This window comes from Equus caballus, chromosome 22 (genome assembly GCF_041296265.1).
Source record: "Equus caballus isolate H_3958 breed thoroughbred chromosome 22, TB-T2T, whole genome shotgun sequence".
Taxonomy (NCBI): domain Eukaryota; kingdom Metazoa; phylum Chordata; class Mammalia; order Perissodactyla; family Equidae; genus Equus; species Equus caballus.
Window position 1 is genome coordinate 15702825 of NC_091705.1, and position 25081 is coordinate 15727905.

Sequence of the window (25081 nt, forward strand, 5' to 3'; positions counted from 1 at the left end):
GAGAAAGATGAAGGACACAGTACATGGGGTCTCCAAGGTTTGGCACTTCTTGTATGAGCTTAGTAAAGTTCATTAACCTTTTTGAACCCTAATTTCTTCAACCACACAATGGTGAGAATAAGAAGACATGTGATGTGTTTTGGAAGTGCTTGGGAACATAGCAAGTGCTCAATAAATGCTAGTTGTTATAGTTTTTATTATTTAAGTGTTAGAAAAAATGTTAATGGTCTTGAATTGCTCTTTATTATTTCAAAGCATGTAATAACTGCATTTTTTGCTCTTTTGTGTTCCCTATTGAAATTGTCATAGCCTAGAATAAACACTTGGTATAAATTTATAATTTTCCAATGCTGTGTCATGGGAATTTTTAGAAATTGGTCATTCTATAGTTATTTTATATAAAGGTTCATACGTACTCAAAATGAGCAAATATCCTTTTTTTTGTTGTTTTTAATCTTGTTCTATAGTAATTTGCATTTATTAAAAATTAGAAGTTACCAGAGTTAAAAGTATGACTAACCTGTTCATCTCCACCTATTAATCTCTAGCTGATAACAAGGAATATATTTTTCCTTGATGAAAGTTTGTGTTCACGAATTTAAAAATGTGAAATTTCAAGTATTTACGTAATGAATATTCTTGGGATCAATCTTATAGTAAAAAGTCATTCTTTTCTGGCAAATTTACTTTTTAATTATTTTGTTTTCAGCTGTAGTCTATTAATGGAGATGTTTAAGGTAAGGAAGAAACATTTGGGAAAATATCGAATTTGGTACAAAAATGGACTTTCCATATACTGCTATAAAAGAATAACTTTTTGTTCTTTTTCAAACACAAAATAATGTAATTTTTTTTCTGTTTTAGCAATGAGATCTATTTTTCCATGGAAAGTGTGAAATTGGTTTATTTTTATGTTGCCTTTTATATGTGGAATGCTAAAGGGACAAAACTAACTAAGAGATTAAAGATTTTTTCACGTCCAGGTATTTTGGGAATAGCTATCTCTTTTGAAAACAAATATTTTTGTTAAGCAGGAAGCTCAGTTGACATTCTGAAGGGAATACAAGTTGTGAACCAGCCATCACAAGCCTGATAGCGCACAGCAACCAAAATATAACATTTACGTCTCTATTGCATTTGTTTAAAAAACCAAAACCCAAGTCATGTGTTCTGAGCTCCACTGTCATTTACCTCCTCTGAGAGAATTCAATATTCTACTGCGGTATTAAATGTTTCCGAATAACTCTCAAAATTACCAGGACAGCAACAATAAATGCAAAAGCAAAAAAACCCAACGATGCTTATAATTGATGACTTAAAAGATAGCCTAAACATTTACAGCCAAACGAAGACATTTCCAAGGTCTCCCTAAAGCCTTCGTGGAGAAGTCAGTAGGACTTGCCCCTCCTCTGCCCTGCCTTCCCATGTGGGCGTTATCAGAAGGCCACCACAGGAACGGGATCGTCACTGTTGGGAGGACATGGACAGAATTCATAGCCAGGCTGTGGCTTTGCTCTCAAACGGCATTCTCTGCCTCTCTCTTTCTAGTATCACAGTCAGTAGTAGAAAATAAAAAGATATCAAAGGGTCAGGCTCATGATTAGGCCAAAAAATTTAAACGCAACAAAACACAATGCAGGCAGCTTAGAGCATCTCCTTCCAGGTGCTACAGTCAGGAGGTAGGAATGTACTAGACCCCTGCTGGTCAAATGTGGTCCATAGAAAAGTGGCAGTAAGGGCATCTCGTGGTAACTAGTTAGAAATGCAGATCCCAGGTCCCACCCAGACCCCCTGAGTCAGAATCTGCGTTTTCAGACTCTTCAGGTAATTCATATGTTCATTAAAATGTGAAAAGCATTGAGCTATAGAATCATTGTATGTGGCAATTGACGTAGAGAAAGAGGAAGAACTTACATCTCTTTCTCAGTAAAGTTGTTTTCACTACTCTTTTGACATGTTTCTAAAGTGTACTGCTTCACAGACCAACAAGTGCTTGAAGACAAAAACACTCTAAGCCTCACTGTAGAACTCTGTTTTCAATACATCAGAATAGAAGTTTGCTTTCTTTATAATCACGATAATGCCTCTTTTCTCCCTGAAACGCATACCCATTTGAAATAGCTTAGGCCAGTTTTCTTATTAGCAAAAGGAATACAATAGATTTCATGATGCATCTCCTTCAGCAAGTTGAAGTCCTTTCTAATTTTCAAACTTCATTTTGCTCCAACCAGTAGCCCCTGGCCCAAGCATCCCTATTAGTGAGATATTTTCAAGAGCTCTTAATTCTAGAGAATCAGGAAATCCTGAGCTATCCCCTTAACTCAATATACCATGTGGGAATACAATGACTTCTGCTGGATTTTTAAAAGGAGGGATGTGATGAGTGGAGTGGGTTGAGAATACTCCCTGAGAGTTCATTCAATCCATTGGGTTTTAAGATAATAATACTGTAGGAAACCAGTGCTGTGTGAAGTAGGAACTTAAAAAATGTTTCAAAAGTGGAAATAATAGTGTGAGTGTAAGAGAGAAGGGTCAAGGTCAAAAAGGAAGCCAATTTTGCAAATAGAGAAACAAAAAGAAGAAAGGAGAAGAAGACAATACGGAAGAATGGAATTTATGTCAGGAAGAGAGAGAACAATGATGAAGAAATAAATACCAGAAGAAGACAGATAAAGATGAGGAGCACATCATGGATGTGGCTGGGAAATACAGCAGGAAAAAGATGGGAATGTAGAGAAAGGGAGGATGAAGAACAAAGGAGCAAGTCCACGATGCCTGTGAACCAGATGGCCACATGCCACCCTTCTCTCAAAAGCGACCCCTCCCATCCAGTCCTACCTGGCCGGAAGGATGGTAGTCACCACTTGAGAGCTTGAGGGTTGGGGGGAGTAAAGTTGGGGGACACAGAGGGATCCTCATGGCAAGTTTCCGACAAGAATGAGGAGGAACCATCCCCCTGTGTGGAAAAAAAGGGAGGCTGTCATTTTCGTGGCATTGAAATTGATTTCTAAGTCATCTGTTGTTTCAAATTGTTTGTCTGGGAGCTCTCTTGAAGTGCCTTCTAGAATGGAGATTTAAAACCTCCCACTCCTTTGTCTATTCCAACACTTCCTACCACAAATGCAATAGGATTGGCAATTGAATTCTCCTTGGTTCTTCCCTACCCTTTGTAGGAATAAGATGTTAAATGTGATCACAGCTATTACTTTTAAGAAATTCTCCCCAAAACCCCACTACTGTCAAGAAACCCAAGAAAAGATTGTATTGAATTACTGACAGCAGATGAACAAAGCAGCCCAATGAGTTGGGGCGTAACGGCTACACTTTTCTCTCTCAAAGAGAGAGAGCTATTTTTTAATACATGAAGTTAACTTTGTTAGCCCTCTATAGAAGTCATTCATTCCAAAAATATTGGTATTGAGCACCAATTATGTGCCAGGCATTGTTCTTGGGTGTCTAGAACTCAAGAGCATCAGTGAGCAAAATAGTCAAAGCCCCTGTTCTCATGGAACTTACATTCTAATGGGGAGGGACCAAAACTGGATGACACATTTAAGAAAGAAGTAAATGACCTAATGAGAGAAGGTGATAAATGCTATGAAAAACAGAAAGTAGAGCAGAATAAAAGGGAGAGGAGATGCCAGGGATGGGAGAGTGGTGGAGGGGGGTTGCAAATTTCAATAGAGTGATCATGGAAGGCCTCTTTGAGAAGACAGATTAGAGCAAAGACTTGAAAGACAGGAGGGAGTTGCCCAAGCAGACACTTGGGAGGCAAGCATTCTGGGCAGAGGAAATAGTCCATGCAACCGCCCAAGGTGGGATTGGCCTGGCTTGTTGGGACCCAGCAAAGAGCCCAGGGTGGCCTGAGCAGAGAGTAGGTCAAAGAGGAAATGAAGAGAAGATCAGCAAAGTAGGGCCAGATCACGTTGGACCTTGCAGACTTTTATTCTGAGAGAGATGGGGACTGTGAAAGGGTTTTGAACAGAGGAGTGACCTGATTTCTGTTCTAAAAGGCTGCTGTTTTGGGAATAGATTGTGAGCGGGCACACGTGGCAGCAGGAAGATCAGTTAGGAGTTGGTTTAGAAATCCAGGTGAGAGATGGTGGTGGCTTTGGCTCCCGTGGTTGTGCTGCAGTTGGCACCTTTACAAGTATAAACATGTCCTAACTGCTTTACAATATTTTGCAAGTCATAGGGTTTTTTGATTTCACCGAAAACAAAGACCCAATAATAAATTTGAGAATTGCAATAGCTTTTTGTGTATTTCCCAAAACCCAAGAACTACTTTAAAAGATAATAATGTGTAAGGTTCAAAGAAAAAGGAAAGAAATCCTTTTCAAACTAGAAGACAACATATTTCCTTTTGTCTACATGTCACCAAAAACACATACACGATGCTGGCTACTATCCTAGACATGATTTTCCATATGCTAGCATAATTAGCTAGGGCAAAATCCATTTTGATGCCAAAATGGTTAAACATGCTAAACTTCCCCTCAGTTGTATGAAGTTGTTTGTGTTTGAGTATATGTGAAAGTACGTGTGGGTGTGTGATGGTCACAGAGGGCAGGGAGTGGAGGATCCATCCAACAGAATTCAATCCAGGAATGTGACGAACTGTTTACTAGTCTATCACAAACATTAGCACCTACCTCAATTGCTAAAACTCTTTGAAATATGAAATTCTTTAGAATATGATAATATTATTTGAGCCTTGGTTTCAGCTACAAATTCAAAGACCTCTTTGTCAAATTCAAAGATCATCCTTAGCAAATGATTCTAATAAATTCAGAAGACTTGTGTCAATCGATTTTTGTTGACAGAAAATGTTTAAGCAGGACTCCAAGTGGTAGATTTGTCACATTAATTTGGCCTCAGGTGTAGGATATGGAACATAGAGAATGTGACTCCTGCTCTTAGAAACTGCTTTCCTAGTTTGAAGTGAAACTTCCTTCATCATCTTTTCAGCCCAGTGGCCAGGCACTTGCCACAGGTAAATATTTCTCTTGGTTTGAGTTTGGCCATTCTTCCCCTTAAAATGTTGAAGGCCATTGGAAGATCAGGTAGTGGTTTCCTGAGATCAATTAAATTTTTACATTCTTTACTTTTAAAAGTGTTTAGGATGTGTGTGTTTGACTATTTTCATTATTCTGGTTATAACAAAGCAGGGCTTTAAAAACAAACTAGAGATACACTGGGAATAAAACATCTACAGTCGGCCCTCCATATCTGTGGGTTCTGCATCTGTAGATTCGACCAACTGCGTATGGGAAGGCCTATGATGGCTGTGTCTGTTCTGAAAACGTACAGACTTTTTTTCTTGCCGTTATTCCCTAAACAATACAGTATAACAACTATTTACATAGCATCTACATTGTATGAGGTATTATAAGTAATCTAGAGATGATTTAAAGTATATGGGAGGATGTGCAAAGGTTATACTTAAATACAACACCATTTTATATAAGGGACTTGAGTATCTGCGGATTTTTGTATCTGTGAGGGTCCTGGAACCAATCCCCACAGATACTGAGGGACAACGGTAATTAGTATTGGCAAAATTCATATAAATGGTGCACAATGACAGGCACACAGAGTAGAAGGAGAAGTAGAAGTAAAGGTTTTGTGGGCCATGAGTGGTTGTATGGCCTTTTTTGTTTATGGTAGGTGGGCAGATGAACGTCAATGGGATTAAAGACTATCTCATCCTATTCCTGACATTAAACTCAGTGCTTCCTGGGAAGACTCTGAACCCCATCAACACATACACTCTCTACTCCAGCAGGTGGTGGGTATTTGAGTATTCTCCTTGAATCCCCTCCCTCCCATCCAATACACCCATCACCATACTCCCACATTTTCTTATCCTTTGGAAAGGAAAATAAGGACAAAGGAAGGAGAAAGAAAATTAGTAGGTAGAGAAAAAGGGGAGGAATCAATGGCATTTATGTGAATCTCAGTTGCAATTTTGTTTAAATCTCAAACTCAGCTGCCTTACAGGGGTCAACAGATAACAGAAATCCATGAAGCAGCCTGGGCAATGCCACACAAGCCTAAGGGGCAGCCTCTTCTCAGCTTTAGAGATTTGTTTACATGTTGGCTCACTGAAATCATATAATCTAATTTTTAAAGGGAAATTAATTTTTTTAAATAAGAAAATTTCTGAATTTTAAATAATGGTGTGATGGTTTTGTAATGTGCCAGCTTGGCTAGGCTGAACTACATTTCCCAGAGTTTCCTTTCTGTATGTTTCCAGTTAGGGTGGGTTACAAGGGAGTCTCTCCCAAGAGGTGGAGAGCTCATGAGGGAGGTAGCAGCAGCCATTTTGTAAGACACATGCATTGTTGTTGATCCGTTGACTGGTAATTGTAATGGCTGGTTAGGTTATTTGGACTATCCTTCCCAATGAAAACAACTAAAAAAGTGGGATTTGATATTAAAACTATCTTCTTTAAAGAACCGAGGAATCACAAAAATTTGAAAAATGCTTAGGCCTAAGCGCAGAGGTATCAAACCTAGATGAGTAATAAGCAGGGAAGTGGCATCTGTCCTAAGGGGCTTTTGCTAATGCTGGAAAATTTGAATTCATCTTTTGACAGGCTTGTAGGGTGAGCAAACCTCAAAGCCTGTGGTCTGCTCAGAATGAGGAACCTCACAGGAAACTTTCCCTACAATAAGCCAGGCATGTAAATTGTAGATTTGAAAATAAACCAAATAGAACTTCTAGAATTAAATAAAATACAAAGCTAAAATAAAAAACCCAGTGGAAGACTACAAGAGCAGTGTAAACAAAGATTCAGTGAATTAGAAAAAGTGTTGGTGGGGCTGGACCTGTGGCAAAGTGGTTAAGTTTGCATGCTCTGCTTTGGTGGCCCAGGATTTGGCCGGTTTGGATCCTGGGTTCAGACTTAGCACCACTCCATCAAGCCATGCTGAGGCGGCATCCCACATAGCACAATTAGAGGGGCCTACAACTAGAATATACAACTATGGACTGGGGGACTTTGGGGAGAAAAAAAAAGAAAAAAAAAAAAGAAGATTGGTAAGAGATGTTAGCTCAGGTTCCAATTTTTAAAAAATAAAAAGGGTTAGAAAAAAATTATCCACAGGGTAGCACAAAGAGAAAAAGATGGAAAATAGAGAAAAGAGTTAAGAGACAGAGAAGATAGAGTAAGAAGGTCCATTTTATTTTATATAAATAATGCGATGGAAGGAAATTTCTGGAAAATGGGTTGGAAGTCATTTTTGCTGACACGATAGCTGGGTTTTTACAGAACTGATGAAAATTATCCATCCAGCCACCTCAAACACGTATTTAGCTACAATATAGAAAACTGCTTAAAGCATAGGAAAAAAAATCCTAAATGCAAGCAAAGGAGGAAAATACAAGTTATCATCAAAAGAACTACACTAACAGTTAAGTTCTCAATAACAAGGGAAGTCAGAGGACAGTGGAATTTTATCTTCAATGTGCTAAAAGAAAATAACTGCCAACCTAAAATTCTATACCCAGTGAAAATATCCTTCCAGAATGAAGGTAAAATAAAGACATTTTCAGATGAAAATTAAAGCAAAACGAAACAAAAACCAAAGAGTTTACCATCAGTAGACTGTATAAAAGGAACTTCTAAAGGATAGAGAAGACAATGATCCCAAATATATAGTCCGAGACACAAGAAAAAATGTTCAGCAAAGAAGTTTGTGAATATGTAGATAAATCTAAATAAACACTGAATGTATAACATAGAATAATAATGTCTTACGGGTTTAGAAGTCTATAGAATTAAAATAAACTTCAAAAATAAATCAAGAGGAGACAAATGGAGTTAAAACTGTTCTGATGTTCTAGTATCGCCCAGAAGGAGAGTTAACACGTCTAAGTTCTCCATTCAAGAAAATAACTATTTATTTTTTAAAAAGGCAATTATTCGCATTGATAAAAATGAAAAGGAGATTTCTTCCTTAGAAAAAACAGACCAAAAAAACCCCACTAGGTGGGTCAACCAAGACTTGACAATGAGCAAAACACAGTCAACAGGCAGCCAATTTGGAGTCTGTGGTCTGGCTTCCATGAGAAGGCCCACTGAGTACTGGCAGGGAGCAAAAGATTTGAGGAGGCACAAATGAATCATGTAAGAATGAAGGTTTTACATTAAACCCCCAAGTTAGTCTCTTTCTCCCTGAACACTGGGAAGGCAAGACTGAAATATCAGCCACATTTAGGGTTCTGTCTCAGGGCCCACTGGTAGGGCCGACAAGACTAACTTCACCCAGAGAGATGAGTCACTCATCCTGTGACAAGGGTGTCAGAGGGGAAATGAGGAAAATCAGCCTATATTCCCCTGGTGGAGGAAGAAAAAGAGCCAGTAGCTACGTGATGAAATGTTCTTTGGCTATAAATTAAAATACCCTAAAGCTTCCTGGAATGCTCTCCTGCTGATGAGCTAAATTAAAACAGAAAACCTGTGTTCTAAGAAGCATCAAAGACAAATTAAGTGTCAGAGAAAAAGTAAATCACACATTTATCGACTGTTTTATGAGGTTACAGAGAGGGTTCATTAAAAAGTCCCCTCCAAAGATGATTCTTCCTGTCATGAGAGCCAGGAGCTGCAAAGTGATCAATATTCATTGTAATATTCACAGCAGATAGGGCAACTCCTGATTAACGATGCTTCCACATGTTAAAATAAATCTCTCTGCTCAGGAAAAAGGCAGAAAACCCTTTTCATAGTGAGTCAATCCAGAGTCGAGCATGACCACAAAAGTTGTGGTTCCTCTTCACTGGCAGTTGTTCTTGAGTTGCTTCTAACACCTTTTGTACAAATCAACCCTTTCTTATTGGCTGTGGCAAACCCGGGTATGGAAATCCCAAGGAAACCAATTACGTCACTGAGTTGAAAGACTGGCTAGGGTTTATTGCATCCGTCTTAAGAACTCTACAGCTATAGATTTCATAAAAAGATGCACCTTGAGCAAAACTGAAAACAGCATATACTCAGGGACTGAATCAAATATTTCACTGCTAAAAACATGCAGCTGCTCATTTCTCCAGAATTTGGAACTCTACTGAAAAGCTGAGCATTCTCTTTTAAGAATGTCTACTGTTGTTTGTAACTTAACAAATTTCAGAGGGACTTATGTACAGGAATGCACAACATAATTTTACGTCAAAGTGTGGGCCAAAATATTTATCTTTTGTCTAAGTTGCCTCTAAGGGATCACCTACTTCCATTTTTCCCAATGCCTTCAAAAATCACATACAAAAGGAATAGACTCATTGAATCTCTTTTTTAATGGGGAAAAATGGACTCTTCATAGGAAAAAGGCCTGGTGCATGTCACAAATTGGAGCATTCTAAAATAAACTTTCACATTGTGGCTAGCCAAATTTGGTCCCCTATTAAATACAGACCAGCAGGACGAAAGTTCTTGGTCCATGTATGGAAATGAAATGAATTTTTAACCTGTTTTGATTGAGGCACATTTTCTTATGACTGTTCTGTTGCAGGATGGTAAATTTTGAGTTGATCCTTCCAGATCATGAGCTCATTGTTGAGTCAAAGGTCAGCAAAGTTACACTTTGAATTAATCTCCGTCTTAGCTTGCTCTAAATCTAGCCAGAAGAATTCCTCCTTGCCACGGAACTATTGTCTTCCAGCAATTGGCTTTTCAAATTTCTTTTGTTAAAATTTTTTTTCAGTCTTGTTTGTTCCCCTTTAACGTAGTTGTTTGCTTACCAAAGGCTTGGAAAATTCCCCAGATGGTAATTGGGGTTCAGAACAGCTCAAAATAGTAACACTGGGAGAAAATAGGAATGTAAAAAGAGCTCCCCCCGCACCCCTCCCCCCCCCCCCCCCCCCCCCCCGTTTAGGAGGAGGTTAGGAACACAAAGCACATTATTACACTAGTTAGAATAAGTGGATGAAGAGGAAGTAAACGATTATATCGGACAGTATGAGAGAAACTGATGAATGAGAAGAAAGATGCCATGTAGTGTATATTTTTGCTGTAAGCGAAAGATTAGCCATTATTGTTTCTAGTTAGAAAACTGCTTGTATTGCCTGCAAAATACTTGAAGGAGGCACTCTATTCCCCTCAGTAACCTCTGGCAGAGTCTGGCATGCTTTTCTCTTCATAAGATGGTTACAACTATCTTTAATATTACCTACTATAGTGTCAACTCAATTTCCTCGGCCACCATTCGCTGATGGAAGAGTTCATAAATTTCGAGATGTCATAAAATCACTCTGCCTCTCATCTTTCTGACTGAATGGAACTGACTCAGTTAACCTCTTCTACAGATATTGTTGGTCAGTTTCATTTCCTTGAGCTGCTCCTCTTCTATTTTGTTTCTGCTTTTGTTAATTTCCCTCATATCTATGTCAAGCTTCAAAGGCCATTTGAATACTGGATGTGAAGAGGAATTATTTCAAAGCCAGTGCCATTCTATTTTTGGTCCACGTCCAACAATTACAGGAGCAGGGGAGGCCGCCATGCTGGGCCTGGCCTTTCACTTGCCTACATTTGCAGTCCTGTGCTTTGGTCTTTCTCTGCATGACCTACACTTGATCTTATTGTTTTACTCCGCTATTTATTATTGCTCCTTCTTGTCATGGTCATTTCCCTTTATTAGCCACTGGGTCCTACAATATTAAAGTCATATTTTCATATTTTATTAATCAAGTCATGGTTCCAAAGCACAAAATTTTTAAGCCCTGAAGAACACCTCTCAATAAATGCTTTAGTTGGACACGGAACCAACAATCTTCAAGGGCAACTTTCAAATCCAGACACAACAAAATGATTATAAGAGCAACCTCATGGATGAAAAGCAAAGAGAAATCATCATGGTACCTATTTATAGCCTAAATGAAGGCAACAGAATACTAAAAATCCATAGAAATACTTCAGATTTCTTTCTAAAGGGCCGAAAAAGAAGAAATGGAAAATTGCTATAAAGATGATAGTGGTACACACTGTTAATTACCTACCCATTTGCTATCTCTCCTCTATTATTTTGTTTTCTTATGCCTGTGATTGGTTTAGGAATGGGCATATGACATAATTCTAGCTAATGAGGGGAAGCTCATTGGGGAGACTTAGGAAGGTTTTCCCTCAATCTTATAAAGGGTTACAAGATGAAGACATTCCCTTTTCTGCTTTTGAATGATTATACGGAAGGTTGTGATGCATGGAGCTATGGCAGCCACCTTGTGACTGTGGGTTTACAGCCTAGAGATGAAAGGCAACAAACTGAGAATAGCATGGTGGAAATTCTGAAAATACCTGAGTTCTCGATGAGGTTCTTGAGCCACTGAATAAATCATTCCTTGAACTGTGATACCTGTGAACTTCCAGTAATGTGGCTTACTAAATTTTATTATTGTTTAAGCCAGTTTTAATTGGGTTTTCTCTAGTTAAGTTGCCGCTGAATGCACTCTGACTGATGAATTGCCCAACAGTTATTAGTTCTTCTAATGTTTGGTTATACCCAACGAAGAAGTTTAAAGGTGCTTCAACGCATATTAAAGTTGATTTTCATCACGATGATTTGAAGCAGCAACATAAAATCTTTGTAGGGTTATTTATATGAGAGTTATGTAATTTACACACATTTGTGACTGCATTTTGCCTATGGCTAAAGTAGTTGACGTATTTGGACCAAAAACAAAAACAAAGCAAAATAAAATTCTATAGGAATAACAATATTTCCCAAAAGAGATTTTTCAGAAATACAAAAACTGGCTAATGAGATATCAACCATAAGCTAAGTATCTTATATCAGTGTACAGAGCACTGACAAATTTGAATTCAGACACATGGACGGAAAATGTATCACCTGCGACTCATTATTCTTAAGATGTTTCTTAAATTTCAGCCAAACCTGGATGTTTTGCTCCAAACATTTGAACATTTTTAACAGATCGATCCTAAATGAAAAGCACAGCAATTTCTGAAATTATGTTAAGATTTATTCTACTTTATGAATGCATAATCAACCCGAGAGGTTGGCTAAAAATATTTAAATCATATATTTATATTAAAAACATTAGCAGCATATCTAAGTAACTATTATCCTTGGATTTTCATTATGCTTGAGAATGTATATTGCCAAGCCTAAAAACTTTAGGAGTCAAAAATCTTAAATAAATGTTCTGTCCAGTAAATACGAAAGAAGAAAAGCAGAAATAACTACAATGATACATTTAGAATTAGCCACAAGAATGCCATAAGAAGTAAATTGATGAATGGACTATACGGAGAAACAAAACTAACACTTTTGAGCTTTGCACGTTCAAAAAGCACTTGTATGAAATAGCAGTACCTTTTAGAGTAGGTATTTTAAACTGCAGATGGAAGGATAGAAAAATGGAAAAGCACGTTTTTCACAAACAGAAAACTAGTTGGTGATGAATCAAATGGGTAGAATGATCTAAAACTGAGATGCTTTTTGCTAGCCTGAAAGTATTCAAATGAGAAATACTCAGTTTGTTTAAAGTTAATATTCATGAAACACTTGATTTTGACCAAACAAAAAGTATAAGGTAATTTTAAAGTAGAGCCCAATAAACTATTATTATAGGGGGAAAAAAAGATTTGTTGTTTTCTGGTTCAGGAGAATATTTTCTTGGATAAAAACCAGGGTGATTTTGGTACAGGACATCCTCTACTGGACAAAGTCTGCCATGACAATATCACATCAGATACTTAGAGTTGAAGACGATTGGCTTATTTCTCTAATTCCCTCTATCCTGGCAGGGAGTGGGTGGGGTACTTTGAATATACCTATGCCTGAACCACACTCCAGACCAATGCAAACCAAATCTCCAGAGCTGGGCTCCAGGCATTTGCAGTTTTTAAAGCTCACCAGTTGATGATAAATGCTTACTGAATATTGCTGTAAAGATTTTTACCATCATGAAGAAACATACATGGTTTCACGTTTGAGAACTGATCTGAGACTGTGTGGGAGGTACATGAACTAGGGAGGTCTTATTCTAATTGGATGGAAAGAAAATGAAATTAGTGTGTATCATTATTCAGCTCAGTTTACCTTGGGCTTTTCATCCAGGATCTGCTGACGTATCTCCTTGTGTTTCTCTACCAGTTTTTCTTGTCGTTTACTTTGCGCCTCTTCTAACTATAAGAAAGTCACAAAGAAAGTCGTTTTCATCTACATGTTCAAGTGAATGTTTTCAGAAAAAATTGAAAGCTTTTCAGATCTATGACATATACTTAATTATTTCATATCCTGGTCAAGAATTCCCCTACAAGTTTGGAAACTGTTGCTAAGTGTTGGGGCTGGACAATGGGTACATAGGGGTGGAGGTGGGGTGATCAATGGATCATACGATTCTTGACACCAGGTACCTGAGGGTTACTGTAAATATTCAATAAGACCTTTTGACCTTGTTCCCAACACAGAGATAGATGAAAAGAAGTTAATCTTGTCAATTTGCTGCTTTCTTGTTTAACCTGAGGGGTGACTCAAAGGTCACAAGGATTTATGAGCTTGTTTTACAGAAGAAAAAGAATGCCTTCAAGGATCACCAGATAACCAGGCCCTGGCTGCTGTTGACACCCAGAAGTCAGATTGCCCAGGGGCTTATTGGGAGTGAAAGAAACATAGATTACCCCTTTGTTTATCCAAAACTCCTCCTGCAAAGCCCTTTAGCTCTATAAAACCCCCTGCTTTCTTCTCTTGTTAAGGCAGAGTTGAGAGAACCTATCCTCCCGCCTTCTTGTTTTGGCCAATTCGAATAAAGCTTTCTCCATCTCCAAGCACATGTCTTAGTGATTGGCTTACTATGCATTGGGCACACAAACTTGAGACTAAGATCATTCTTGCATTTTTGTTAATGTTTGAAAATTTCCATAATACCAGTTAAAAAAAATAAGAAATGCCTTTGGAGGTTGCCATCTTCTCTACCACTGATGACGACTAAAGGTTCTTTGGGGGAATCTCCCATTGCTACCATGTATCTAGGCTCCTGACTTTGGAAGTGATCTTTGACATCTATCTTTAGATGAGCCTTTTTACATATAGGTTTGCAATTAAACTTGCAGAAACACTGATTGCAAAAGTGAAGCAGCTCTTCTGGGGGCTGGTGATAACTAGACACGGCCAAGCCTGGCATTTCCCTCCAGAGGCTCACATTGTGCTTGCCAAATGCTCAAACACAGTTTGCAAAGGAGAGAGGGATTAACCAACATACCCTCTTGATGTACTGCACCACCTCCTGGATGTATGACCGGATCATCTCTGTCTTTTCCCTAAAAGCAAATGACAGATCATTATATGAACTCATTTGGCATCGACAAACACAGGAATCTCAGATTTCCAGATGAAAGTTTACAGAACTCTCAACATTTTTATTGCTACGGCAAGGAAGGTAAAATCTACCAGCTCTGGACAAAGGTCAGTTCCACCCAGGGGCAAGCTCAGTTTTCACCAAATGCCGAGAAGGTTTTCTGACAATATCAGAAGTGAGGATTCAGCCTTTCCAGAAGGGAAGCTCTTTACTCAATCTTTATCTAAAAGGCCCCGGGTGCGCCCCAATCCTTTATTGAACTGCTCTTCGAGTTCCATGTTAAAAACCATATAAGAGGGATATTTTGACAGGTTAATTAGAGGAGAAATTTCACAGATGGGGCTTTGTATGGTTGAGAACCTGTTATTCTGATACAGACTAAAAAGATCCCAGGTAAAAGGTGGGGAGAAGGCGCTCTTTCTCCTTACTCTTCCATCTGGCTTTTGTCTTTGGATTTAGCTTCTGTTATCTTCTCCTGCCTCTTTTTATCCATTTTCTTCTTTAATTCTTTCTTCTCTCTGAAGTCAAACGGAAGTAAAAGGGAAAAAAGGCAAATCAGCTGGCAATGTTTAATACGTTTATATACACAAGTCCATTGTAATGAGAACGGAGGCTTACTTCTCACAGATTTCTTTGAGCTTCTTTAACTGATTGTTCTGACATTCTTCAGCAACATCCGTCAATTTTTGAATAAGCTGGGGAAAGAAAATGCCAGTTTGCTGTTTTACATTATCACAAACAAAGCACCCTCTCCTCTTGCTCCCCTAAACAACAATATCTGTAGTTAGAAAATCTGTGATTGATGTTTAACCATAGTTAAAATTGCCAGACTTCTAACATAAGCAATGAGGACATAATTTAAAACTGACAAGAAATTTTCACATATTGAGGTATATGGACTGGCTATTCTGTTTTAAAACTGATTCAGCTTGAACTAAAGAAGCCTGACTAATGGCCTATTAAGCATACACTGTACATCTGCTTTAACCACTAAAGTAAAGAATGCATTAAATGTTATCTCGAAGCAAAAGAATGCACTCTTCGAAGATAAGAATGCATCCTTTCCCTCCTACAACTGCCAGTATCTGTAACGCCCACATCAGAACTCCGGAAGATAAGTCTCCTTTCCTGGAGGGTCATGTTGATCTGCTACTTTGCAACTGAATATCTCTTTGAACCTTGATGAATATGTATCTTGGGCGTGTTTAACCCATGTTCTTTGTTCTGAAAATGTATAAAATTGTACTGAAAACCATGCTTCTCCAGAACAGTTTTTTCCTTAGTGGAGACTGCCTTCCCAGATTATAGTCCTCAGCCTGGCTCAAGTAAAGGTCATCTTATCTCTCTCATCAATATATTGATTATTTGCATCAACAAAACCATCACATTATCTAGGCTTTAACATGAATTTTTTGTGTGTGTGTGTGAGGAAGACTGACCCTGAGCTAACATCTGCTGCCAATCTTCCTCTTTTTGTTTTAGGAAGACTGTTGCTGAGCGAATGTCTGTGCCAATCTTCCTCTATTTTATGTGGGATGTCTCCACAGCATGGCTTGACGACTGGTGCTAGGTCTGTGTCTGGGATCTGGACCTGTGAACCCCAGGTGACTAAAGTGGAACATGCAAACTTAACCACTACACCACAGGGTTGGCCCTTTTAATATGAAATTTTTACTATTATCTCTCTTTTTCTTTTTTTGAGGAAGATTAGCCCTGAGCTAACATCTGCCACCAATCCTCCTTTTTTTGCTGAGGAAGACTTGCCCTGAGCTAGCATCTGTGCCCATCTTTCTCTATTTTATGTGGGATGCCTGCCACAGCGAGGCTTGACAAGCAGTGCATAGGTCCGCATCCAGGACCCGAATTGGCGAACCCCAGGCCACCAAAGGGGAACATGTGAACTTAACCGCTGTGCCACCAGGCCGGCACCCTATCATCCCTTTTAATTAAACAAGATTTGTTAAGATTATTGTGCTGGTTACTGCCACTTGGCTCAGTGCAAAGACACCTAACAGTGTGGACCCAGGTTCCAATTCCTAGTCTATAACTTATTAAAAGTATGATTTTGATCAAGGGGCCGACATTTTCTGAACCTACATTTTCTTGGTTGTAAATGAGATTATCAATGACTTTATCTCTTGGAGGTACTGTGAAGCTTAAAATAAAATGAGTATGATACAAACGTAAGTTATAATCAACTATGAATTATAATTCTTGGTTCCCAGCTATCATTCATTGTTTAATTGCTTCAAGGAAGACACGAGTTACCCATCTTAGAAATCAATGTTCGTGTCTTTGTGTGAGTAACTTCCAAAGAACATGAGAAATTCCCTTTTGTGCTATCAGTGACTTTTGAATACATTGTCATGAAAGCAATTATTTTATTAGTTTGCATCTATTTTTTAATCAAACCAAGTTTCAAGAGGGCAGTGACTGTGTTTTCATATCATCGGTCCTCCGCGCAATTCCTAGTGTTCAGGAGGTGCTCAATAAATGCTTGTCAGTTATACGAGGGTAATTTTTCTTTCTGATCCCTTCTCTTTCTTTATCTGACATGAAGAACTTATGGAACCTTCTGTCATTGCTCAGGCAGTGGTAGCAACCGGACTCTACCCTTCTTACTGGAGCACCAAATAGATGGTGTGCGCTTCCTGTGAAAGGCCCCACTGCTGTTCCCCAGAGATGGAGAGTCTCAGATACAGCAGGGTGAGTTGACTAGTTTTATATAAGTGGTAGCTTACAACAGTGACAAAGCAATATAATCATAATACCAGCAAACTTTCGTTGGTAATTTATATATGCTGGGCACAGTTTGAAGAGTTTAAAGTGTATTAACTTATTCAAGTCCAGGAGTTACCTTGTGAGGAGTTATCTTGAGAGGTCAGCGCCACTATCTTTGTTTTACATATGAAGACGCTAACACATAGGGCTCAAGATCTGGGCTCTGGGCCACAGAGGTGGTAAGTGGCAGAAGTGGGTCCAAACCCAGAGGACTCAGGCTCCATGGCTTATGGCCTTCATCGCTTTCCCATGCTGCCTTTTCATTATGATTTTAGAAATTGTTTTAAAAAATTCTTCTTATCCAAGAGAATAAAAAATGTCAAGGGAGAAATTCTCTTACAGAATTACAACAAAGAGTCCACATTAACTTAACATTAACATGAAATTTGATGCATCCATCTGTGAAGTGGATTAAATCCGAACAAATATGAACTGGGGTTTAGGCCAGCAGAAAACCTATTTGATCATTCAAAAAGGATTGCCTGATCATGACTGTCACAATTAAAGAAATTATGAAATATTATAGCTTTGTAGTGCCATTTATCAAACTATCTATATATAAAATTCCAGAGTTCCTCTTCCATTCACCCCAAGGAGTTACAGAGGGTTATTCGGGGATCCCCAACCTTGGCTGAAACCAGAATCACCGTGGGCAACTCCTTAAAGATACAGATTCCAGGGCCTGTTCTAGGCCTATAAGCTCCAAATGTCTAGGGGCAGGGGCTGGGAATCTATATTTTCAAAATCCCCCCCTTGGTGATTTGGATACTTTGCCAGATTTGGGGGGTCTTGGTGGGCCTGTCCTCGTTCTACAGACCACTGTTAAATATCCAGTAATGCTTTTGAATTCAATGGTATTCATACTTCTGTTGCCATGTTGTCATCTCTGTCATTCGCCTGACTCCAGAATCTTTTCTTGATTATGCCAGCACCTGCTCACATTTACTGTTCTCCTTCCACCTCTTGCCCTCATCCTCAGCAACATCGACATCTAGTCAATGAAGCCACTGAGGTGGAGATCTCACAGCCCTTCTACCTGCTCAATTCTGACTTTTATTTTGATTTGGTTTCAGCCCCTACACAATTGCCAGCACCTTATTCCCTCAAGTTCCACAAAAGAAGTTCCCTGTCTGCTGCATGCCCTGGCCTACCTCTTTGCCCCTCCCCCAGACCACAAGCACTTGTTCTTTACTCTTCTCAGAACTAGGTCCCACCTCCTTTGCTGCTGGAACACACACTTTTATCTAAACTATTCAATTTGGCCACGATCTAACAAATATATATCAAGGATCTACTAAACACCTGCTGCTATTCTAGAACCTCTGGGCTGATGACCTGGCTTTCTAGATCTTGCTACTCAAAGTGTGGTCCACGGACCAGCAGCATTGGCGTTGCCAGGAAACACATTAGAAATGCAAATTCTCAGGCCCTATCCCAATTCAACTAAATCAAAATCTGCATTTTAACAAGATTCTCAGGAGATTCACGTACACATTACAGTTGGAGAAGCTAGATTACTGAGGAAGATGGAGACAATTTAGAAGAAGCCCTCTGTTATGGACTGAATGTTTGTGCCCCACTCCCCCCAAATTCATATATTGAAATCCTAACCCCCAATGTAATGGTATTAGGAGGGCGGGACTTTGGGAGGTGATTAGGTCATGAAGGTGGAGCCCTCATGAATGGGATTAGCGCCCTTATGAAAGAGACCCCAGCGAGTTTACTTGCCCCTTCAGCCATATGAGGACACAGTGAGAAGACAGCCATTTATGAACCATGAAGCGGACTCTCACCAGACACTGAATCTGCAGGTGTCTTAATCTTGGACTTCTCAGGCTTCCAAATTGTGAGAAATAAATGTTTGTGGTTTAAGCCACCCAATCTCTGGTAATTTGTTATAGCAGCCCAAGCTAAGACACCCTCTCAAATTCCTTCTTCTCTAGGATCTCAAAAGATCTTAGGAACTTTATCTGCATTCTCTTCATGACCCCAAACTCAGCTTCTTCACCTCTGATACATGGAAAATGTTTCCCTACTGGGGTGATTATGAAAGCTGAAGGGGAAAGCACACATGCAAGTCCTAGAGACTACCCTGTAGGTTCTTAACTTGGTTTCCTTACTCTTCCTTCCAAGAGAAAGGTTTGTGCCTTTGCTTTCATCCTCTCTTCTCCCTGGGGCAGGACCTGATCCACCATTTCATTTTCTCCTCTCAAACTTTCTTCTGCATTGTACACATTCCCTTTGCATAAAAACACATCTCTATTTTCCTTGTCCTTAGGGAACCCTAAACTTTTGTTCCACTTTTGATCTTCCTTCATTTCTATCTCTAAAATGGCAGACTCATGGCTGCTTCTAAAGCTTCAATGCCTCACCCCAAAATTCTTCAACCCTGCCATCTCACTTACACTCCAACCACTGGAATTCACCTGATTTTGCTTTGAGATTACAAAAACTTTTTTGTTACTAAACTTATTGGCCATTTTTCAGGACTTAACTTTTATTATTTCAGAGATTAAAAAATTTTCTTAGTTCACAGCACCCTTAGGATCACAGTAATTTTTCATGGTAGCCTTAGGCTAAAAGAAAGAAAAGAACAGTTCCATTTGTTTATTAAATAATTAGGCCCAAACAACTTAATAGCAGTACTTTTCATAGCTTTTAAGAAATGTTGCTCTGTTTCCTTCAAAAATGTGATGGCCCAGTGAGTTCAACGTGGTGCCTCAGGGTGCCTTTGCACAGTTTGGGAATCACAACTTTATCTTCTTGACAGAGTGCCAATTGCCAATCACTCTCATACAAAGCTCTCTTTCCTTAATTTATGGTATCTCCAGCAGCCACCACAGCCACTCCTTCTCTGTTTTAGGGGCTTCAATTCATTTCGGCATTTTAAACCCCTTTTGACCAACTCTAGCGAGGATGACTGACCAGCATCTCAACATTTTTACAAGCAAGTTCAAGATTTGTCTCTCACAGAAGACATGCCATTATATTTTCCCACTAAGTCTCATCATTCAGTTCTAAAGTGGACATCATCTTTGACCTCCCTCTTTGGTACTTGAGTCATGGAGATTTGTTAATTTCTCATTACTATGTGTCACATGGCTTTGTGTTAACAGCGCTCTGGTGCAGATTTTCATTAACTCCAGTCTGGACTTGGCAAGAATCCTCTCCCTGCCCTCAGTTGCTCCTTAGTCCTCCTACTCCATCCCAAATAGTCTTCTTTTTTGTGTGTAGCAAAGCCTTAACTGACTCTCTATCCTCAAAATGTTATGCTCCAGCTCTAAATCGACTTTCCTCATTAGCATTCATCATACCCAACAAACTATGCAGTACTTTGCTCTCAGAACTGTTCAGCACACACCTGCTTCTCTACTTTTTCTCATGTTATTCTTGCACCTTGATGATATTTCCATCTGCATGGGAGACATCACAGATACAGAACATTCCCATGTTTACAGAAAGTTCCATTGGACTGTGCTACCTTAACTGCTTCTGATAAGGGAGTGGGCACCAGCCAAGGTTTCCCCTTGTCCATGTGCCTTTCCCCTCTAGAGCACCCTTTGGTGATTCTCCTCTTTGATTGCCCAGATAACTCTAGGCCTTGGCCCCTTGATTGACTTTTTCTATAAGATATCATTTATAGATATTTATCTTTGTGTGTACATACTTTATTATTACTCTCCAAAAGGATGCCACTACTACAATCTCCCTTTCTTAATTATCTTTTGGAACCTTAGGCTCTATACAAAATAGGTGCTCAAAAAATATTGTAAACAAAATCTTTTAAGTTTTAAAACCAGACTGACCTCAACCTTGGTGATAACTATGGAGGGTCATGTCCAAGCTGTGGGCTGTCTTATTGGAAATACTTTCAAAACTATATAATTTTGGTATTTAACAAACTAACTTTTGTTCCTTTAGAAACAAATGTCTTCTTGTGAAATCCAGGTGTATTTTTTTTTCTTTTCTCCCCAAAGCCCGCATACATTGTCGTATATCCTAGTTGTAAGTCATTCTCGTTCTTCATGTGGGATGCCACCACAGCATGGCTTGATGAGTGGTAGTAGGTCTGTGCCCAGGATCCGAACTGACAAAACCCTGGGCTGCTGAAGTGGAGCGCCTGAACTTAACCACTCGGCCATGGGGCCAGCCCTTGTATTTTTTATTAATGTGGCATTTGCACGCAACTAATAAAAATAGCATTTCCCTAGAATACCAGATTATGTGTTTAAAAAAGGACAACATCTCTGTGTTTAATGTGACAATTATGTAAATATCCTTCTGCTGTGCTCAGTTTCCCTTGGTCTCCTCTGCTCTCTTATACTACAGACCCCTCCCTGTAACATTCTGCCCTTTCTAGCTATTTTCAAAACACCATCACTCCTACCGTAATTCTGTCCTTACAATATTTACTGTTTTCATTTAAACTTCCTCTACTTAAGGTCCAGGAGGCAGAATGATTAATATTATGACTTTATTAATAATATGCCACTATTGTCAGACTCACATTAAACTGGAAATGAGATTATATACATGAATCAATAATTTATCTCTTTCCTACTCTAAAAAGAGTGAGTAGGGGGGCTGGCCCCGTGGCCGAGTGGTTAAGTTCGCGCGCTCTGCTGCAGGCGGCCCAGTGTTTCGTTGGTTCGAATCCTGGGCGCGGACATGACACTGCTCATCAGACCACGCTGAGGCAGCGTCCCACATGCCACAACTAGAAGGACCCACAACAAAATATACAACTATGTACCGGAGGGCTTTGAGGAGAAAAATAAAATCTTTAAAAAAAAAAGAGTGAGTAGGGGCTCTACCCAATACCACCTCTCCAGGAAGAGCTTCCTCTGCTTTCTGAGAACTGGCCGTGTGCCCCATGTGCTTCCCACGAGAGCTGCTGTATTCTTTACCCCCATCCCTTGGCCAGGGTAACTTGTCCAGGGGAGGCCCTAATCCAAGTTGGACAAGTTATACCTTGACTTTGGCCTCAGGTGATTGGTCTAAGGTTGCAAGCTTGGCCAGTCGTATGACCCTAACAAGGCTTTCGCCAGGATTTTTCCAATCTGCCACTGGAGAAAGAAATGTGTCTTAGAAGGGGTTGGTATCTAAATTTTCAGACAAGGGGAAGCTTGTCTGCTGCTCTGGAAAAGAATAATACTAACGTGAAGAAAAAACCATTAGAGAGAGAGAGTGAGCAAGAAAAACAGAGAGAAAAGGAGAGAGGGAGAGGAAGAGAGAGAGGCAGAGAGAGAGACAGACAGACATAGAAAATGCTGTGAGTGGTCTCTGGTGCCCATCTCTCTATTCCTTCCCTTCCCCGGTGTGGATGACCAGTCTTTTCTTATGAGATCTACCTTGCGTATTTTTCTAATATACACTCTTCTTGTCTAAGTGAGTCCAGCATGAGTTTCTGTTGCAACCAAGAGAATCATGACAAAAAGCAGAAATAAAAAATTTCACTCCTTAACCCTCAAACAGGATGGAGGAACCTCTGAGTTTTGGGTTTAGGGTTTCTATTGCATGAGAAGCAAAAATAGGACCCAGAAGAGGGATTTTTCACACAATCACTGAAGTGCTTTTTAGTTAACCTAAGGGTACATTCACTTTTGGTGCATTGATTAGCAGATGCACTCTACTCAAAGAACCATTCAATCATGTATTAGCCACAAAACCCACTGAAGATAGAAAAGAAGAAAAGAATAGTTTAGAATTCCTAGGGGAAAAAACAAGAGAGTACATGCTAAACTGAAATTCAGTAAACAAAATTTAATTTTAACTTTTAGCATGATTTTTTTTTCTGACCCAAAGGAATAGACACATTTCACTTAGTTTGCTTATTTGTTTACCCCTAGTTAAATGTTCCAAACCTTTTAAGGAGTAAAAAAGAAAAGCTCTGGGAGGAATATAATTTCATGCTTGTTCTCAACTCCATGCTGAATGTCACTTGGTTTAGTCATTTGAGGGTGAGAGAATGGTTTCCACGGAAGATGCTAATTCCTTGACTCTAACTCGAAAGGGATAAAAAATACGTGGCATGTTTGGAGTCTCTTCTAAGAAGGACAATTTTGAAAAATGAGCAAAAAGCCAAGTATAGAACGTTCACCCTTCTGACACAACTCATCTTCCCTTCCCTTCCCTAGCCTTCCTTTCTGCCAGTCAAAGCATCCACTCTGGGTTTTCACTATAAACTGTGCGTTTTTCTTCTACGAAGAATTAATTTATGATATTTCTAGCCCAAGTCATGATGGACAAACTAAACACATACTGACAATGTAAAAACAAGATGGATGTTTATACTGGAGTGTATCCTTGTCAATCAAATTGAGAAATATTCATTCACTTGTCAGTGAGTATTTACTGAGCACCTATGATGTGCTGGACACTGTGCTAGTAAGGAAGGTCCGACTGTGAGCTGACAGACAGGCCCCGTCCACGTGGAGCTGACAGGCTTCACGAGGTCGCTTCTCTATTCAGGAGGAGGAGAAATTCTTAGACTAAAAGGGCAACTATCTTGATCATTCTCTGAGATATCCTTTCATACTTACGAATTTTTTTAAAAAAATTTTCTACAGCTAAATAGAATTTATAGCTGTTTATTTGAATCTAAAATGTGTTTAAAGGATCCTTGGAATTATTTTTTTCTCTTGCTGGGCAAAGAAATAAGTAAAAGTGAAAATCTGACCAAGACTCCTAGTCAACATCAATAAGCTGGCCTAATGAATCTATAACATTTAAAATTATTTTTTCATTTTTAAATTATGCCGAGGTAAAGGTCAGTTTTTTAGCTTTCTGGGAAATATAAATGGGTCCATGTAACATATACTCCCTCGAAAGGTATTTCTGGTGTTCTTTAATGAGGCTATCGACTGGAAATATTTTCGAACTTTAAAGAAAAAAATCAAGAAACTTGATAAAGCGAGCTTTAGTTGATGTGTTTTATCAGCCTAGATAATGCTTATAATTTGCCATCTCAATTCTCTGGGCCTTGTTTCCTCATCAGTAAAATATAGCTTCTAACTTATCTGTAAAGTTCCTTTGATAAATTGTAGAATTATATTATTCTATGGTTACAGGTATGCTTTTAGATTTCAATAATGGTATAAAAATATCCCGAAAATAACAAAAAGTAGGGATTTATGGCCATGAAATATTTATTTTAACGAGAAAGGTAACTTTTACAATTAAAGAAGTTTCACTTAAAATGATTCATATATATAGCTTTAAGTAAAAATTTACCAAATTTTTGTAATTATAAATGCTAATGGAGGTATTTGCAAGAGTTATTAAAAAGTTGGTGTAGTATCCCAAATGATGCAATTACGGATTTCTCGATCAAAATAAAATAAAATTAGAACACGTTTGCATCTGTTCAAGTCAAATGAGATCATTATATCTCATTAAACCAACTAAGAAAAAACTCAAACCACTAAAACTTTAGGACAAGGCTTCATAATTCTAAAAGATGTCAAGGCCATTTAATTTGGAATAAATGAACTAAATAAATATTGCTTACCACTTAGAGGTGGGAAAGTAGCAAGAATGTTCAAACTGGAGGGTTTCAAATAATTAGCAGAGGAGAGCTGACTAACAGACATGACCTGTCCTGTGACTTGTAACTAAAATAGGGCAATCAATCATGGGCTTAACATTTCAACGGTGCATTTGGAAGCTAGACCCAGAAGAGCTGTCCATGAAGATAAATACCAAAGCATGTCAGCTACTTTTTTTCTTAATGCAAAATATATCATCTCAGCATCCCTCACTTGCCAGATGGAATGCAATGAGTCCTGTAATTCCAGAGGGCACAAACTAAATTATCAGACTGTGGCTTCTATTTTGGAATTTTCCTTTCAGCAGAATCTCTTCTGTTCCCTAAGCTTCCTTAACTTGACACAAGTCAAAATTATTATTTCCTTTGCCTTTGGGGATGGTTCTATTACTGACTTTTTCCCCTTAATTTCATCTAAATAGTCACCAATTAACACATAAAAA

At 38.9% G+C, this 25081-nt stretch overlaps 1 protein-coding gene across 3 annotated transcripts in view; it reads right to left on the reverse strand.

Annotated features, from left to right (window-relative positions):
- Nucleotides 1–25081, reverse strand: part of PLCB1 (phospholipase C beta 1) — a 668292-nt gene that overhangs the window by 71832 nt on the left and 571379 nt on the right. For 2 of the 3 annotated variants that reach the window (XM_023626130.2, XM_070247468.1), the window contains exons 28-31: nucleotides 14930–15006; nucleotides 14740–14829; nucleotides 14216–14273; nucleotides 13054–13140 (exon numbers count right to left, since the gene is read on the reverse strand). In XM_023626130.2, coding sequence (XP_023481898.1) covers nucleotides 13054–13140; nucleotides 14216–14273; nucleotides 14740–14829; nucleotides 14930–15006 — 312 coding nt within the window. Of the gene's footprint in view, nucleotides 1–2838; nucleotides 2957–13053; nucleotides 13141–14215; nucleotides 14274–14739; nucleotides 14830–14929; nucleotides 15007–25081 lie in introns of all 3 variants that reach the window. The other variant, XM_023626131.2, reaches the window with a different exon arrangement.